The 19,760-nt window shown below is 35.1% G+C and overlaps 1 protein-coding gene across 1 annotated transcript in view; it reads right to left on the bottom strand.

Moving 5' to 3' along the window:
- LRP1B (LDL receptor related protein 1B) overlaps nt 1–19,760 on the bottom strand; it is a 1,985,988-nt gene that overhangs the window by 1,059,023 nt on the left and 907,205 nt on the right. The window contains exon 6 of the mRNA XM_056117551.1: nt 8,684–8,941. Within this exon, the coding sequence (XP_055973526.1) occupies nt 8,684–8,941 (258 nt within the window). The remainder of the gene's footprint in view (nt 1–8,683; nt 8,942–19,760) is intronic.

The following is a 19,760-nucleotide window of genomic DNA, read 5'->3' as shown; positions in this document are numbered from 1 at the left end:
ATACAATTTATCACTAGAAAAATTATCGCTTTAGAAAATCCCTATGATCATATAAATGCAGCATTTCCCTCATTCAATCCTCAAAACTTAATGAACATTTGGAAATTCACATTCCTGAGATATTATCATATTTATTATTTAGGGGGATTATAGGTACTGGGCTACATGGAGTGATGCTCAGTGTCTACTCCTCATTCCTTGCCCTAGGGTTACTCCTGGTGGTAATCAGGCAGCCCTATTCTGTACCCCAAGTCAAACTGGGTTCAACAGCATGCAGGACAAAGGATTTAGTGCCTGTACTATCTCTCTGATCCCAGAGAAAACCTTTTAGTATTGAGCTTCAAAAGAGTAAAGGCAAATAGCCAAACTCAAACATTAAATAAGAATATCAGGTTTCAGATTATTTATAGGTATCAGGATGAGGCATCCTGAAAGATATTCTAGCATATTTATTTATTTATTTATTTATTTATGTGTGTGTGTGTGTGTGTGTGTGTGTGTGTCTGTATGCATTCATGTGACACACCTGGCAGTTTTGAGGGTTTACTCCTGGTTCTGCTCAGGGATTACTTCTGGCAGGATCAGGGGACCATATGGCATACAGTGTACTCTCTGTGTGCAAGGAAACCATCTTAATCCTCTATACGCTACAGGGTATTGGCAAATAATACAGAAGAAATCCAGATTTATACTAGCTCTATAATGAAAATTTCACTGTTTTATACTTCCCTATGGATTTACAAATGGTGACAAGTTAATTTCTGGGAATTAACCATATGTGACTATTGATAAACACACTTGTAAATAAATGTATTAAAATTTTTTAAATGTAGAAATAAGAATATCTTAATTTATTCTACCTTTTTTTTTTTTTTTTTTGCTTTTTAGGTCACACCCGAGAATGCACGGGGTTTACTCCTGGCTCCGGCTCAGGGACTCACTCCTGGCAGTACTTGGGGGTCCACATGGGATGCTGGGAATTTAAACTGGGTCGGCTGTGTGCAAGGCAAATGCCTTACCAACCGTGCTATTGCTCCAGCCCCAGTTCATTCTACCTTTAATGAATAAATTCTGGATCTGGAAAGAGTTCTTTTCTTTTTTTAATTTTTTTGTTGTTGTTGTTTGCTTTTGTTTTTAGTACACATGGCAGTTCTCAGGGCTTACTCCCTGTTCTGTGCTCCAGGGATCACACCTGAAGATGCTCAGTGGACTTTATGCTGTGTCAGGGATCAAACCCAATTTGGACACTTGAAGGAAATGCTTTACCTACTGCATATCTCACTAATCAGAAAGTCACTTTTTTGATCACATTGTCAACTTTCTTCTGCTGCCATATGATAGAGAGCCCCAATCATTCCTCTTCTTATACAGTTAGAATACCCACGTGGAGGTTTCAATCACATGACTTCACCTAAATCTAACTACTTCTAATTAGGTTTTGATCTTAGCTTCAAATATAAACTCATCGGGGTATTAGGACTTCAACTAATATATGAATTAGGAGGGAAAATAAATATTCATTTCAGAGAATTCAGAATTTAAGAATATTCAGTAAATACTGAAATCTGTATGTCACAGGTATAATAATTGCTAAGAATAAACCTAACAATATGTACTTATGAGAACTTAAGAGGTGTGTATTCATTACACATATATTGCATGTCAGACAACCGCTCCTGGGGGGCAACTCATCTAAAGTTTTAATTTTAAAATAAATATTTTATTGTTCACATATATCTTTGTTACTGTAATAGCATGAAGATAGTATGGACAAGGAAATTGTTAGTCCCAAAATAAAACTGAGGATTACAAGATTGGGATGGAACACAGAGGTGATTTTTTATAAAATTTGTACAATAAAAATATTTTGTCTCAACTTAATATATTTAAGAAGCAAACTTTAATTTTCAGAAAAAATATAAGTACCTGGGATTTCCCCATGGCATTTTGCAAGCGTGATTATGTTAGTAAATTAACAACATACATACAACCATCATCTCTCAGAAAAGTCATTTTTTATATGTCTATATAACTATGCCAAACAGAAGAGAATCATTTAAACGTAATGAGCTTAGTAAAACACATATGTGATAATAAAACAGTAGTTAATAAAATTTGGATCTATGAGAACAGCTATAAAATTCCCTGGAGGATATACTTTGGTTCCCTCACAGGTGTTTCTCAGGGAACAATATAATCCAGTTAATGCAGCCAAGATTTTTGTGTGAAATTTATATATCCATAAAGTATGCTGATCAAAATGTTTGTACTCTAAATAGCTTACAATAATACCTTTGGAGGAAGGGGTAGTGCAAAATCTAGATTGTAAAACATTATTTAATTTTTTTTCACCAATTTATAAGATAAGGGTAATCATTACATTTTATCTATTCTTCCTCCATTAGAAGCTGACCAACTCCTGAAATTATTTTATGAATTGTATACGTAATCTCTAATGAAGAATGAAAACATAAATTCTCGGATTCAAAGTGTCTGGGCTGGAGCGATAGCACAGCGGGTAGGGCGTTCGCCTTACAAGCGGCCAACATGGCCGACCCGAGTTCGATTCCTCCGCCCCTCTCGGAGAGCCCGGCAAGCTACCGAGAGTATTGGATATGCCAGACACAGTAACAACAAAGTCTCCAATGGAGACGTTACTGGGCCCGCTCGAGCAAATCGACGATCAACGGGAGGGCCTTTACCTTTACCTAATAAAGTTTCTCAGTAATTGTAAAGTATACAGAAAACCCTTACGTCACACTTTACTTCTGACCCCCAAAAGCACTTCTCACTCATTAGCTTTCTTTCTTTCCTTTCCTTTTTTTTCCTTTTTTGGGGCACACCTGGCCGCTCACAGGGGTTACTCCTGGCTCTGCACTCAGGAATTATGCCAGGCAGTGCTCGGGGGACCTTATGGGATTCTGGGAATCAAACCCAGGTCGACCTAGTGCAAGGCAATGCCTTACTGGCTGTGCTATCATATTAGCCCTTCATTAGCTTTTATTCAATCTGTGATGTTGTAGGATCAGATAGATAGGACTACAGTCAACTATAAAGTTTTGTAAAAGATAAACAAGCAATGCTGAATTACGTGAAATAAAGCAACACATGCAAATCAACATAAAAATATGTTAAAATTAAAAAATATTAAAGGAGGTATAATTAAAGTATTTTTAGTGGGCCATCAGATCTGAGTGGGGTATGAGAGTCAAGGGATACATCAACTGCTAACAGAGAAGCAAGAAAATAAAATTTTGTTAACCCAAGAGAAATGAGAAGCTAAAAATTTTGATTTTAAATAAAGATATAATTCTGCCATCAGAGCTGCAAAATTTGAAGTGGAGATTAGTGTCCACAATGGAGTGGACAACACCACTTATAATCAAACAAAAGCAAATTAAAGCAGTGCCAATGTCATTTTACAAGTCAGACAGAAGGAGACAATTGCAGAAAAAGTTTTTAAAAAGAAATATTCAAGGACTGTCACTGTCACTGTCCCCCCGTTGTTCATCTATTTGCTCGAGTGGGCCCAGTAACGTCTCCATTGGAGACTTTGTTGTTACTGTGTTTGGCATATCAAATACATCATGGGTAGCTTGCCAGGCTCTCTGAGAGGGGCGGAGGAATCGAACTCGGGTCGGCCATGTTGGCTGCGTGCAAGGCAAATGCCCTACTGCTGTGCTATCGCTCCAGCCGGCCATTCAAGGACTGAGGAAATCAATTAACCCTGTGGAATGCAAGCCTTGCATAGAAGAATCCGAGTTCAATCCTCCCTTCAATATCTGCCACAGTATCAAGTGCAGCCCTGGTGGAACCAAGCAATGCTGTAACTGAGCTGCTTCAATTCTCCAGTTAATTACTGAATCCTCAGGCTTACTCCTCTGGGCCAGATATTACTGGGACATGTATCTGGGATCCTGCCTCTGGGATCAGCATGGTATTGAAATAGGAAAAAGACCCTCAGACCAATGGAATAGAGTTGAATATCCTGGCACAGACTCTCTCTGATCACTTAATCTTTGATAGAGGATCAAGAAACGTGAAGTGGAGCAAGGAAAGCCTCTTCAACATGTAGTGTCTGGAAAACTGAACAGCAGCATGCAAAGAAATTAACTCAGATCTCTGCCTTACACCAGGCATAAAAGCCTGATCAAAATGGATTAAATACCTTAATATTAGCCCTGAATCCATAAGGTACATGGAGTTTAATGTAGGCAGAATACCCATGACATTGAAGCTAAAGGCATCTTTAAGGATGAAACACCACTGATCAAGCAAGTGGAACCAATCATAAACAAATGGTACTACATTAAACTAAGAAGCTTCTGCACTCAAAAGAAACGGTGACCAAAATGCAAAGATAACTTACAGAATGGGAAAAATTATTTACCTAATACCCATCATATAAGGGGATAATATCCAGAATATATAGGACACTGGTAGAACTTTACAAGAAAAAAAACCTCCTATCCCATCAACAGATGGGAAGAGGAAATGAATAGAAAAGTCCATAAAAAAGAAATACAAATGGCCAAAAGGCACTGTCAACACTGTCCTCCTGTTGTTCATCGATTTGCTCAAGCAGACCCAGAAATGTCTCCATTTTGAGACTTGTTGTTACTGTGTTTGGCATATTGAATACGTCACAGATAGCTTGTCAGGCTTTGCCACGCAGGTGAGATAACCTGGGTAGTTTGCCAGGATCTCCAAGAAGGGCGGAGGAATCAAACCCGGCTTGGCTGGGCTGGCTGCATGCAAGGTAAATGCCCTAAAGCTGTGCTATCAAAAAAAAAAAAAGGCAATATCACTAATCATCAGAGATACACAAATCAAAACAACAATGAGATTTCTTACATCACAGAGACTGGCACACATCAAAAAGAACAAGAACAGCTAGTGCTGGCACAAATGAAGGGAGAAAGGGACTCTCATTCATTGTTAGTAGGAATGCCAGCCTTTTTGGAAAATAACATGGACATTCCTCAAAAACTAGAAATTGAGCTTCCATGTGACCCAGCAATACCACTTCTGGGAATATATCCCAGATATAAAACAAAACAAAACAAAAATCCCAGTAGAAATGACATCTGTACTTGTATGTTCATTGAATGTTCATTGAAGGCATCTTTATAAAGATAAAGCTTGATTTTTTTTTAATCAGGGAATAGGCAAGAAGCTCAGAGAATGAACTAGAGCCAAGCCTATGAATGAACCAAAGAAAAAAAAGAATAAAAAACCTGGTTAAATTCATTTTAGAATCCTAAAAATTATCCCCAAACATTGTAGCAGAATAATGAAGAATTCATATTAAAAAAAAACAGTAGAAATGCTTGATATCTAATTGGGAGAAAACATTTTGGTCCAGAACTGTCTGCCACAATAAGAGATCTACACTTAAAGTACCCATATTTGTCTCACCATCACTGACACCTTGTTCTAAGGAAATAGCTAGATATCATAATTTTTGTTAATCCTATCATTTTTTCATTGATTTGGCTATTTTGTCCCCATCACAATACTCTCCAAGAAACTTTGGGGAGGCTATTACTGATGCTTTGTGTAAATTTTTAAACTAATTTTTAAAATTACAATTTTGTTTAGGTAATATAGTTTGAAATTGTGTTAAGCATTACAGTACCAATGGATAGTTACTGAATATACCATCCAACTGAGTACGCTACCCTGAGAACGTCTGGGAGAAATAATTTTGTTTACAAAGGCTGTAATGTCTAACTCCAAATTCAAAGTTTGATGCACCCTTCTTTGAATGATATTAACTACTTTGTCAGAGACTTTATTTTTTTCTTTAAGTGAAAGTTTCTTTTAGAAAAACGTTAGGAAAGCCAGAGCGAAAGTATATATTGCAATTTGTGGTGTGGGCTATAGAGATTGTGCTTCATTTCTCTTTTTCATAAGGTAATAATAATGCAGTCCAGTGTTTTCTAATAAGCTGTTATATTTTATAAGTAGTAATGATTGTGACAGGTTTGCAATTGTTTTTTAAGAAACCAGTTTTTTTTTGTTTGTTTTTTGTTAGCGGAAATAAGATTTACTTCTATCCTTTTTTTACTTTTGTCTGAAATAGATGAGTCATGTTGTTAAAATGCTGGCTATTATCCAGTAGAAAGTTCATATCTTTCCTCTTTATTAAACTTAGATATGGTAGATATCCAATGGTACAAGATATGTAATGCAAATTTTAGTTTTGTAATAAAATATTTAAAATTATTATGCAAATTTTAAATGTAAGCCAATATGACTTGTAATGCTTAGCTTTCTCCTCTTAGAAATCTTGGGAAAAAATAACACTAAAAAAATTTGTCTACGTAAATTATGAGAAGACATGTATAAAGGAGGAGGAAATTGAATGGCTAAAGTGATAATCTCCCCAACAATGCATAGTGACAGGTATTCATGCATACTCCCATCAGTATATTATTTGTGCTTATAGACTGTGACAGGAATTTTATGTAATTATACATGCAATAGATATTCAGTCTTCATTAGCAACTCACACATTGCCATGGTATTCAGAACTCATCATGTCTAACAGCAGCTGTTCTCTGACATGTTGATAAAATACATGGTTTATAAACAATGAGGGGAACCCAGCCCTATTCCCAGCCCATACTCACACCTATGCCCACTGCCATCACTGAAAGTAAGTGGTTCAACACATTCAACCATCCTTTTTTTCAAATAAATTAATTCAAAGTGAATGGCTTATACATGGAAAGTATCATGTTAAGCGACATGAGTCAGAAAGAGCGGGATAGACACAGAAAGATTGCATTCATCTGGGGAACATAAAGTAACATAATGGGAGACTAACACCCAGGAGTGGCCGAGACTAGTACCAGGAATGTTGCTCCATGACTTGGAGGCCAGCCACACGTGCTAGGGGAAAAGGAAGCTCAGATAGAGAAGGGAGCACCAAATAAAGGGTGTTGGGAGGATCTTCCCAGGATGGGAGAAGCATGCTGAAAGTAGACTATAGACCAAACATGATTGCCACTCAATGCCTCTCTTGCAAACCACAACACCCAAAAGGAGAGATAGAATGAAAGAGAATGCCACACCACAGAGGCAGGATGGGATGGGGGGATAGGAGGTGGGAAGGATACTGGGATCTGTGGTGGTGGAAAATGGGCACTGGTGGAGGGATGGGTATTTGATCATTGTATAATTAAAACCCAAGCACAAAATTTGTAAGTCTACAACTGTACTTCATGATGTCTCACAAATAAAAAAATATATATATATACATAGTAAAGAAAGAATTATTGCTTTTATATTAAATGAGTAAACTTAGACAAAGATTTGCAGAATAAAATTTGAAAGATAGTTGAAGTAAACACTAGCATGCCAGGTACTGTGGTCTCTTACTTTTTGTTTGTTCATTTTGGGCCCATACTCACAGTGCTCTGGTTTACTAATTATTCATTAAATCTAAATCACAAAAATTTTTACATTAAAAGTTATAATTTTCATGTAATTCTATAATTTGATTAACTGTATACTTTTCTTTATCTATCACTGTTTGTCTTCATAGCATTTGAAAAAGTATTTTTTTATTATTTTCTGTAAATAATAATATAAATATATACATATGAGGGGATTGAATGGCTAAAATGATAATCTCCCCAACGATGCATAGTGATAGGTATTCATGCACACTCCTATCATCACATTATTTGTGCTTATAGAGTATGAATATATATATATATATATATATATATATATATATATATATATATATAAAAACAAGGCAAACACAAGCAAATGCTTATGATCCTACATAAGAGTGGAAGGTGAGAGAAAAATTGAGAGAAAATGCATGTGCATGTGTGTATGCTTAAATGACTGATAGAAAATACATAAGCATATGTGTAACAAGTTGATTTCAGTTTATCTTAAGATGCAGAAAGAAAAGGCCAATTAGTAGTTTGTGGATTTTTGGCATGCAAGTATCAAAGTTAATTATGAGTAGATTATAAAGCACATTTCAGTCTTTTGAAAAGAATATATATAAAGCTCTGTGTCTCTAGCTGCAGGGGTGGGGGTGGGACAGAAAGTCAACAAACACAAGTAACTGTCACTAATCAGCATAAACCTACTAGTTTTAGGGATATTTTACCAGTTAACTGATACTGATGATCATGCAGTTTCAACTCACCTACTTGTTCTATTTTGTTGGTACTTGGGAACACATGGGGAAGTGGCCGCACTCATATTCAGTGACTAAGGAGTCTAGGAAAGATTTCTGGTAACGTTTGGCTAACTAGCATGTTACTCAATGGAAAAGCATTGAGTATACAGTGCTAATCAGCCCCCAGCTACTGGTCTAGGCACAGAGAACCTACATTTTAAAAAACTCACCTTCAGTATCACAGTGTGAACTGTCATTCAGAGAATATTTACAATTCTCCTTCAGATGAAGTTGTAATAATCACTAAGCAAATACTTTAATTTAATTCTAAAATTTGCCATTACATAAACAATGAAATTATATGCATATGTGTATCTGGAAATGTACATAGTGAATATATTGAAATTCATTTACATATGTATAGGTAGTTTTCCATTTTAGCCTTTAGCTTTGTTAGAAAATCAAAGCATACTGTCAAGTGGTCTGAAAATTAAATCCTTAACGGGTAGAAAGAAGTATGAATTAAACACTTACTATGGAAGGACTGAAGAATATTGATTGTCCATTCATCTGTTAATCTTCCTGTTTTTGTGATCTGCATACATTTGAGGTGGTTTGAAGATTCTCTTGATTCAATCCAACAAATCATATCTTCATTGTAAATAAAATCCAGAGTATGTATTTCATTTCCATTGACTGTGCTCAGTGTCACCATTTTACTTCCATTAAGATAGAAGAGCTCAATTGTTTCAGCATTTGCGATTAATAATATTGGTGGCCTGTCAGTAGGCTCTATTGTAAAAGAGAAAGAATAAAGTGAGTTAATAAAACAGCATCCATTTATTTTAAATTTCTAATTAATTATTAAACTGTTTTGTCTATCTTCATGCATATTTTAAAGGATTTGCTTGTAAAATATATTTGCAAAGCTGATATCTGCTTCAACTCACCTCCTTAAGTTAAATATAGTCTATTTCAAGTTATCAAATTTTATCCCATATCTTTCTAGTCATAATGGTTTGTCTAATAGTGAGGACAAAGCTATTTACTTTCATTGGTGATAAATAACGGAAATGTAGTGAGCTATTTTTTCTAACAATAATTATGAATTTAGACTGACCCCATCCATATAATTTTATAGGCCTCCCTTATGAGTAAAGGGCAGGCTTTTTAGAGGTAGATGTATAAGATCAGAAACAGTCTCAGGAGTGCAATATGCGAACTTTATGAGCTCATACATAGACTACCTCTGGCCACCATCTCTTTGACTTCCTGACTTACCCCATAAACCAAATCATCACACATTCATTTAGTGATCAAATGATGATTACTGAATCATTTCCTTTATATTTCTGCTCTCTAGTCAAAATAATAAGAGGGTGGAGGTAAAAATAACTTGCTGTACTGCAAGAGTTTACCTATATAATCATATTGAGGTTTTTGTTCTAATTAGTGAGTCAGAAAATAGTTGAACTCAAGTCTACTTTTGGTCTCAGATCTGTAAATGAATATTTTTTTTATCAGTGTAAAAATATCAGGAATCCCTCACTTTCAGTGACCATCATCAACACCCTGCTCCAACTTGTCATCATATCTTAAGTAGATTTTTCGAATTGTCTCCTAACTGGTTTATATGCTTCTACATCTGCCTATCTTCTCTTTTGTCCATCAAAGTACAAAGTCAGAGTCACACAGTTAAAACATTAGGCAGATCAAGTAAATCTTCTGCTTAATTCCTCAAAGAAGTTTCCATTTAAGTATTAGTTAAAGCTAACATCTTTTTAGGTCCACAAAGGCCAATCTTCTCTGTGGTTCATTTGCCTATTTGACCTCATTTCTGTTATCTCTTAATTACTTATTCATCTTGCCCCAGATGCACTGCATTTCTACTGATCCTCAAACACACCATATAAACTTTCATCAGTTTTTTTTCCTGGCAAACGTTTTTTTCCAAAGTCAAAATGATTGACTTGCTCACCTGTTTTACAATATTTAATTATTACTTCTCTAGTGAGAACTTTTCTTACTACTTTAGATTATAAAACTTGCAAATCACTATTCTCTTTGTAATGATCTAATAATGGAAAATCCATAGTTAATAATTGTTAACATTATTAAGCTTGATATTTGAATATAATATGTCATGATTTCCATCATTACAGGTGGGATTAGACACACAGTTATGCTGTTCTCATTCCGTATTTTCTCCTTGAGGATAATTTGGGTTTCTACCTGCAGACTTAATACGACAATGATAAAAAAATTCTTCCACAAGTATTAAAAGATTTATCATAAATAATTTATCTCAATCAGAGCCATGGGATTCCTCTCTCCTTCAATTATATGCTAAGTCATTTACTTAATTAAAAATAAAATAATAATGTCAGATAATAATGCTATGATATAATTTAACTTATTAGACCCTCAGTTTCTTTCCCAAAACAAGAGACTTACATGGCACTGCCAAGAGTAAGCAAAAAGTAAAATAAAATAAATGTTCAAAATACTAAAACCATTTTTACCAACAAAATTTTTCAAACAACAAAACTCATAATTATCTCTGCTGAGTGTAATTAAATAATGCTATTTGAATCTGGTTAAACAACTTTTTTTATTAAAGCCATTTTTTGTTGTGACTTGTTTACCCCTTCCATTTCATATTTTGGAGCTCAAGATTTGTCTGTTTCCTATATTAGTATTTTGGTCATTTTCCCGTTGTCCTTGGCACTTCTAACCTGTCAGATCATAGTTTTCTCTGGTGATACAGAATTCTTAATAGCTATGTTATCAGGTTTAAGAGCAAACAAAGATATTAGCATTAATACCAGTGCTTAAATTTCTTCATTTGACAACTGAAATAACCTTTTGTGAAATTGCCTCTCATGCCATATTAATCACTACTGAATGCTTCTTAGCTGTTAGACTTTATGAGAAGTCTATATGGAGACAACAAATTCTTAACTGGATACTAGCAGGTAATTTTAAGTATGTTCTAACATACTTAAGAGAGAGGCTGGAATATGAAAGAGCACTAAGGCTCCTCTGAGAAACAGATAAAAATGAATTAATAATAACACAAGCAGAGCTTGAGTTTTTCACTGCTTTTGAGTGCAACGGTTGACTATTTTAATGTAAAGCAAATAAACCCATGGTTTTAAAGATACAGATAAATAGAAAAATATAAAGAAAAAGCTGAATGCTGTATATTATATCATAATTTAATTTCATAATGCTTATTTTGGAAGTTGAAATAATATGCCGATGGATGGATTTTTATATTGATTATGAAATGCTTTATTGAAATAGTACTAAGGTAGGTGTGCTGCTTATTAACTGCAATTTCAATCTTTAGGCAAATAAACATAAGTCTGCATTGTGAGAGGACTGAGACACAAGAAACATAAAAGTTACGGGGGTGCTGAGAATATGATTTGTTTCTCTCCACATCATGACTAAAGCCAACATAGGTCTAGTAAAGCAAACCTGTTTCCACCTGCACTGCATTTGAACTCTTATTTATCTCATTACCTCCAGCTTCTACATGTCAATTGGAAAGCACCATTATTTTAGGTAATAAGTATAAAATGATGAAACAGAATAAATGTGATTCTCTTATCTGATATCTGATATTATTCTTATATGAAGTGGGCAGTTTTTCCAAAGAAATAGTAGAAAAACACATTAACTGACTTAACTCAAAGGGATAACTAGATTATCACTTTGGGAGACGTAATAAACATTAACTTTCCACATAGATGAAATTGAAACACAAAGAATTCAGTCAATACTCTGACTTAGAGAGCAAGATTTAGACCAACTAAACTGCTGTAACAGTCTGTCATATTAATCAAGCTGGAGAAGGAATATCATCCTCATCATTTTCACCATCTTTCGCCCTTATATCAAATCAACGGTATTGAAAAATAGCATTTTTTCAACCAAACAATGATAGATACATATATTTTTTACTTTTTCTGATCAGAAACTGATTTATTTGTTTGTTGGGAAATCTCACCTGGCAGTGCTCAGGGTGAGGCTAAAGGGAAAATAGGAGGAGCCAAGGATAAAACCAGGGATAGCTATATACACAGCAAGCATCATACTCATATCATCTCTCAGGTCCCAGGCAGTGATTTTTCTCTCTCATATATAATAACAATAATAATGATAATAATAATAATAATAATAATAATAATAATAATAATTAGCACTGTCCTCTGCTTGTTCATTGATTTGCTCAAGCCGACACCAGTAATGTCTCCATTGTGAGACTTGTTACTGTTTTGGGCATAGCAAATATGTCCGGGGTAGCTTGCCAGGCTTTGCCGTGGGGACAGGATAATCTCGGTAGCTTGCCGGGCTCTCTGAGAGGGGCGGAGGAATCGAACCAGGATGGGCTGTGTACAAGGCAAACGCCCTACCCACTGTACTACCGCTCCAGCCCCATAATCATTAAAACAGTGATAAACACAAAATAGAAAACTATTCATTAAAAAGATTTGAAAATGGGGATAAACTCATTTTATTAGATTCATGAAGATGCATTTTGTATTGCATCATTATAATAATATTCTTGAAAATATATTTTGCCATAGTAAAGGAATTACAAAGCACATATGAAATTATACTGTGATTTTTACATATAGCTGCTTTAAATTTTCTTAATTTTATAACTGAGAAATTCTCCCAACTGAAGAAACACCCCAACATTTGCTGAGCCAACAATAGCAAAAAATAATTTCATTTTAAACTGGATAACATGTTAAATAATGACATGTGTGAAGTTATAAAACAAAGAACAAAGAAATACAAAGATAAAGAAGCATCTTAATTATAATCTGTGTATCCAATAAAGTTTTTAAATCAACACAAGCTTAAAATTATTAAAACTATTTTAACAAATTTCTTTTAATTAATTCTACAGGAGCCAGAGAAAAAGAGCGAGTAGGGAGCTTGTCTTGCATGTGACTGACCTATGTTTGGTTCTCAGCACCCTAAATATAGTCCCCTGAACCTGCCAAAGGTGATCGGATAACTATAATACGCCAGGAGAATTCCTGTGAGCACAACCAGGAGTAAGCCCTGAGCAATGCCTTCTGAAACTCAATAAACCAGATAGTAATAAGGTCACAGTCACGGTTCTCCCCTTGTTCATCAATTTGCTTGAGCGGGCCCAGTAACGTCTCCATCATGAGACTTGTTGTTACTGTGTTCCGGCATATCGAGTACATCACGGGTAGCTTGCCAGGCTCTGCCGTGAGATAGTAATAACAATAATAATAAATTGTATGCTAATTTTATGAATTTTCCAAAAATCTGAAAATTGGTATAAACTTAGAAATGAGAATAATATCTTCAAATATTAAATTCTAATTTAAATCATGCTAAATCATTGTGAAATGTGTTATGTACCACTATAATGAAAAATGAGGATCTGTGTAATCAATTTAATTTAATTTTAAAATACTGTAAAGTTATTCAAAAACAGACAGCTGAATATGAAATATTCATAAGAAATCACCAAATTTAGAAAACCTAAAAGCATTATCCAAATAACATAGTAAGCATTGAAGTTAAACAAACTGAAATTATGAATAAAGAGGATACCATCTAAGCAGAAAAATTATATAGGTTGAAATATTATCTTTATTTCCCCTGAATATAAGCATGGTCAAATTTTCTTCTTCTTGCTTTTCTCAAATTTTTTAACACAAAATATACTAGGTTACATATCAAAGGAAATATCATATCTCATTTTATGAAAAAAAGTAAAATATAAGATCAAAGCAGAATCACTGAATTACGTTATAAATAGTGGTGGACAGAGTGAGAAAATATATATTGCTAAAAATATGGCTATAATTTAGCATAGTTCTACATTTATAGTCACAATGCATTTATAATGAATTATTTTTAACTGATTATACCGGTGCACCATATATTTTACTTTATGTTTTGTATTTATAGATAAAGATATTCAAATATAATCTAAAGGCTATCATAAGGAAAATGATATTTTCTTAAGAATGATACAGTGTGTCCAAACATTTATGTATATATATACATATATATATGTAATCAAGTAGAAAGGTAAACACATATATATATAAAATTCTATAGCTTTTGTTTCTACTTCTTTTCTTTTTTTTTGAGTCACTTGGAAGTGCTCAGAGTTTATTCCTCGCTCTATGCTCAGGGATCACTGCTGGAGGGGTTTGCAGAACCAAAGAGATTAACAACATGCAAGCACCTTGTACTGTGTACTATCTCCTGAGACTTGAAGGCCTATTTTTAAACTTTGGGCATACCAACCCAAAGATATACAGTAATAATGAGTTTCAAAGGATAATTATATATTTCCCTCACATGTACTGGGCTGGAGCGATAGCACAGCAGTAGGGTGTTTGCTTTGCACGCAGCCAACATGGCCAACCCCAGTTCGATTCCTCCGACCCTCTCGGAGAGCCCGGCAAGCTACAGAGAGTATCTCGCCCTCACAGCAGAGCCTCTCAAGCTACCGGTGATGTGTTCGATATGCCAAACACAGTAACAACAAAGTCTCCAATGGAGACGTTCCTGGGCCCGCTTGAGCAAATCGATGAACAACGGGAGGACAGTGACAGTGACAGTGACAGTACTCACCAAATTTATATGCTGTAACACAAAGGTATTAATATGAGAAAGGAGAAACTTTTGGGGAGCTGAAATCATGAGGCAGAAACCCATAAATTGATTAAAAGTTTTACAAAAGAGCTCCCTAACTTCATCTGTTAGCGGCAAATACAATAAATCTGTGACTCTTTTTGCTTTCATGGTAAGACTATGATGGTCCCCCTCATCTTGGATATTCAATAAAGAACCGTTACAATTTTTTTTAGGTCATAATCAGTCACCCTGGGCTGGTGTGATAAACAGTGGGTAGAGCGTTTGCCTTGCACGTGGCTGACATGGCCACACAGAGTTTGATACCTCCACCCCTCTGAGAGCCCAGCAAGCTACCGAGAGTATCTCGCCTGCTCGGCAAAGCCTGGCAAGCTACCTGTGAGGTATTTGATATACTGTGAGGTATTTGATATACTAAACACAGTAACAACAAAGTCTCACAATGGAGACATTACTGGGCCCGCTCGAGCAAATCGATGAATAATGGGAGGACAGTGACAGTGAATCAGCTACCCAATATGTGGTGCTTTGCTATAGCTGCCATAATGCACTGACTATCCAATTAGCAGAGTGAAATATCCCTTAATGATTACGGAATTTAATTTTAGAATTCCCTGTGAATATAGGAACAAGACTTGAGCTTAGATGAAAGAAAAGGAAATCAACTAGTACAAACAGTTTGCATGATTATATTGATCATAATGTTTTAGTTTATTGGACATTAAACCATATCTGGGGTATAGAAGCAATTATTACTAATAATAATAGTAGCTATCCCTTCTGAATATATTTCAGGAGTCAGATACAGTAATTCTCTAATTATGGAGTAGAGCCAAGGGCACTGGACCAAGTAAAAGTTGACCTTGCAAAACGGCCCTGAAAGTGAAACCGCACAAGAGAGAGTAACTGCGCAGAGATAGTAAAACAGGGTCCCTGCATCATGTGTCCAGCCTTGAGTCTCACTTGACCCCTTAGTCATCTAAGCCTGAACAGCAGAAACCATCAGTACCACCTTAAGTAAAATATTCTAACTGCAACATATAGCCTTGAAAGGAATTTAACGGGGGGGGGGGGGGGGGGGTTGCGCAGAGAGAAAAAGGTGTTAGGCCTAGAGTTTTAAGCTCTAATGTGATTGGACGACTATTAAGCCAAAACTCTGCATAAGAATATGTGTATTTGGCAATACAGTGAGCTGTGATCACCTGCTTCCTGAGGGGTTTCTCCTCCCGCTCATCCTCCTTCGCCCCATGGCCAGGCTCCTACCTGGACTTGGTGTGCAACATGTCTGGGCATGTTGGGGATAACTGTTCCCAAACATGTAATTATGCTTCACACTGATTTTTCCATATTTACAGCATCTCTATGAATCACATGTTACTATTTACACACTCATTGAAAACAAAACAAAACAAAAAACCTAAGGTACACAAAGTTTGAGCTTATTGTATAGGCTCATGTAACTTCCACCTGAAAATATCTTTCTATTTGATGCTTAAAATTCAGTTTATAGAAACTATGAAAGAACGTGAGTTTAAAAGATTATCAGTTGTCATGATAACAAAACACACTGAGAAATTCTATGAAGTCTATATAAATTTCAGAATATAATATGATCAATATATGTCTTTGAGGTATTAAAAATTGTATATAGGATACACTATAAGTTTATTTTAAGTGCTATACAGTGAGAAGGATAAAAGTTTTATTTTATATTTTTAAGAGTCCCTCTAGCCAGAAATACTAGGCTCGTGTTGCAAATCTGAGGGTATTTACCCTGGCTATGGGGTGATGTTTGACTTATCAGTACTGGGGGCCACCAAAGATATATGCATATTTCTTGAAATTTTGGAACATGAAATTTGAAATATGTGGTATCAAAGATAAACACAATGTTCTTTCCAAAGTCTATTCCTTTGGGTTATCTTTCTATCCTCCTTGTGCTATATTATTAAAATATTTCCTTTATATTTTCATTTTGGCAATAAATTTTATGTTAAATGGAAAGGTAATAAGTGTGTCTTATTTACACACAAACAGTGGTAGTATTTGTTAGTGATGAAAAAGTTAAGTGAGAGGAGAAGTTTTTTTTGGTTTCTAATTAGACCAATGCAATAAAGAGTGGAATAATGTTCCAGAATTCAACATTCATATTTGATTACAAAACTGATTAATAGAAATATAAGCCCATGTGTTTCTCAGAGTTTCTGAAACATACTAGGTTCTGGCAGGATAAACAATAAAATGGGTATTAATCTTGGATTTTAATTTAAATATAACCAAACATTATATATGGGCTACCATACAAACATATCCATATATACATGCATATCCATATATAAAAATAATATGTGACTCAAACTATACGGGATTTCAAATAATATCATATAAATTGTATAAATGTGTTCAAAGAGGTAGATACAAACTTGCATATACAGTTATTGGATGGATGTGTTATTGAAAGCAGAAATTTTATTCTATTTTTTCAGAAAACTAATAAGCTAATTACATAATACTGAGTTTTTGAAATATACATCCAATAATATGCATGACTCAAGTTATACTGTAAACATATCCAAAAATATATACCATACATATGCATTCAGTTATAAAGTATAAAGAGAAAAATTATGGATAAAATATTGGATAGATGAATATTAAAATCAAATATGACTCTAATCATATTTGAATCCTAGTAAATGGCACTGGTATTTTAAGTAAATAAGCAATGAAGTAAAAGTTGAAAATGGAAGTGAATGTTTTACATAGGCAAAGAGGTGCACGGTATCCACGTGAATGAAGATCATTAAAAAATCACGGTCCATCATGTCATGTCAAAAAGGGGATTGAGGTTAAGTTTCTCATTTGATAATTTATACCCTTACAATGTCACTTTTTCCTTAAAAGCTAGTCTTCAGATCAAGGAAGGAAGCCCTTAGTATCTGGATGCAATTATCTGGCACACAGAAATTATTCAATAACAAAAGTCACAGGAAAATCTTTTGAGCGTATTCACTTTGTTTTTCTAAGTGACAATTTAGAATAAAGAGAAAGAAGATAAAAATATGATTAAATCTATTCCATTGTTTCTGATATGACTGCTAAGGGATGTAAATATATAATCTGTGCTTAATATCAAAACCTTCTACTCTATTGTCAAAAAGACAGTATAAGAACTTGGTGGTGACTATATGCCAAGCTTGTAACTACTTTATTAAGTATGCTCTATGTAATTTGATGAATTATTTTTCTAAATGTTGAAGACTATTAAAAGATAATTTATCTTATAATTTTGCAAGGATTACCTTCTATGCTTTGAGCAGATGGAAGCTGTGTGAGTGCTAAGAAGAAATACTCATACACACTTTAAAATGCAATCAGTGCAGAGACATTTCTCAGGACTAAATTGATTGTAAGCAGCTTGAGTAGGGAGAATAATAGTCAACAGTGCCAAGAGCAAGTACGGACTCCAAGGTGAAGACTGCCCGAGAGGCTTTCTCTCACTTCTGCTATTATATCAGACTGTTCAGTCGCAGTTGATTGTGATTGATAGCAAGAATGCTTTAAAAACATTGAAAGAAAAAAGTATTCTAACAACAAATGTTCCTATTTTAGTCATATTTTCAACTTCTCATGGGCCACCAGAGAATTTAAAGACCTATATCATTCTACTTTTTTCCAAGTAAAGCAAAATAAATATTTATTTTGAAGCAAAATAATTTGCCTCATCTGTAAATAATTTATAATTTCTACTAATCTAATGTCCTCATTTCTTTTTAATTCCAATTATATTTGTTCAATTTTGAGACAGTTATACAACATAGCAAAATCTCCACACATTCCAAAATGAATATTTAATTAAAATGTAAATTGAATACTTCTGAAAAATTAAATAACATTATAAAAAGTTTCTGTCTGTAATGAAGTATCATCGGTCATTAAAACAAAAGTTGTCATATATCAAAACTAGGGCCAGGAGAGTTAGTACAGCAGGTAGGAGACTTTGCCTAGCATGTAACCAACCAGGTTCAACTCCTGGCATTACATATGGTACTAGGAGAAATTTCAAGAGTAATTCTGGAGGGCAGAGCCAAAAATAAACCCTGAGCATCATGGGATAAAGTAAAATAAAATCTCTCTCACACCCTGAGCCTCTCACCCTCCCTGAACACCCTGTCCATCCCCAAACCGCAACCAGTTTTCTTCCTTTCCCAGGTCAGTGAATAATTGAACCCGGGATGCCACCTCCACCTTGGCTCCATGCCCCAAGCATCATCTCGGAACCAGGGCTGCCCACCCACCCTGAGCACATTCCTGTCTTTCCCAACGCCAGGCCCTGTTTTCTCCATTTCCTAGGTCTGCACTCCCCCACACCAGGTATCCATAGGAGGTGTGGCCTCTGCAGAAGTGGGTGTGACCTCCACAGAAATGGCCTGGCCTCTGCGGCAGTAGGTGTGGTCTCAGAAGTGGGCGTGGCCTGTTTTGGGGCTAATGCCCACTCACAAGGCCACAATTTTATCACCCTTACCTAGAAATCTGCTGTCACATCTCAGTCTCCATACCACCACAACAATATGAATAAACAGCCCAAATCTTCACCACAAGGAGAGAATGATGAAGAGTCCAGAAGCCTCAATAGGCAGTATCACAAATGTGAGCTCTCTGATAAAGAATTCAGAGAGGAAGTAATGAAGATATTCAATGAACTCAAAGAAATGGTGGGACAGATATCCAGTAAATTAAAGGAGGACATGAAAGAAACAATGGATAGTACAATCAAGAAAATACAGGAAGAAATGAAAGCAGAAATAGGAAACTATGCACAGAAGGGTCACGAATAAAGGATTTGGTAGATGAAATAAAAAAAAAAACTCAGTGTGTGTCCTCAACAGTAGAATGGCTACTGCTGAAGACAGAATCAGTGAGCTTGAAGATGAGCTGCAGGAAGCCT

The sequence above is a fragment of the Sorex fumeus genome, unplaced genomic scaffold (genome assembly GCF_029834395.1).
Source record: "Sorex fumeus unplaced genomic scaffold, SorFum_2.1 ptg000035l, whole genome shotgun sequence".
Lineage (NCBI taxonomy): Eukaryota > Metazoa > Chordata > Mammalia > Eulipotyphla > Soricidae > Sorex > Sorex fumeus.
Note: the sequence above shows the minus strand (reverse complement) of the source record. Positions and strands in the feature narration are given on the sequence as shown.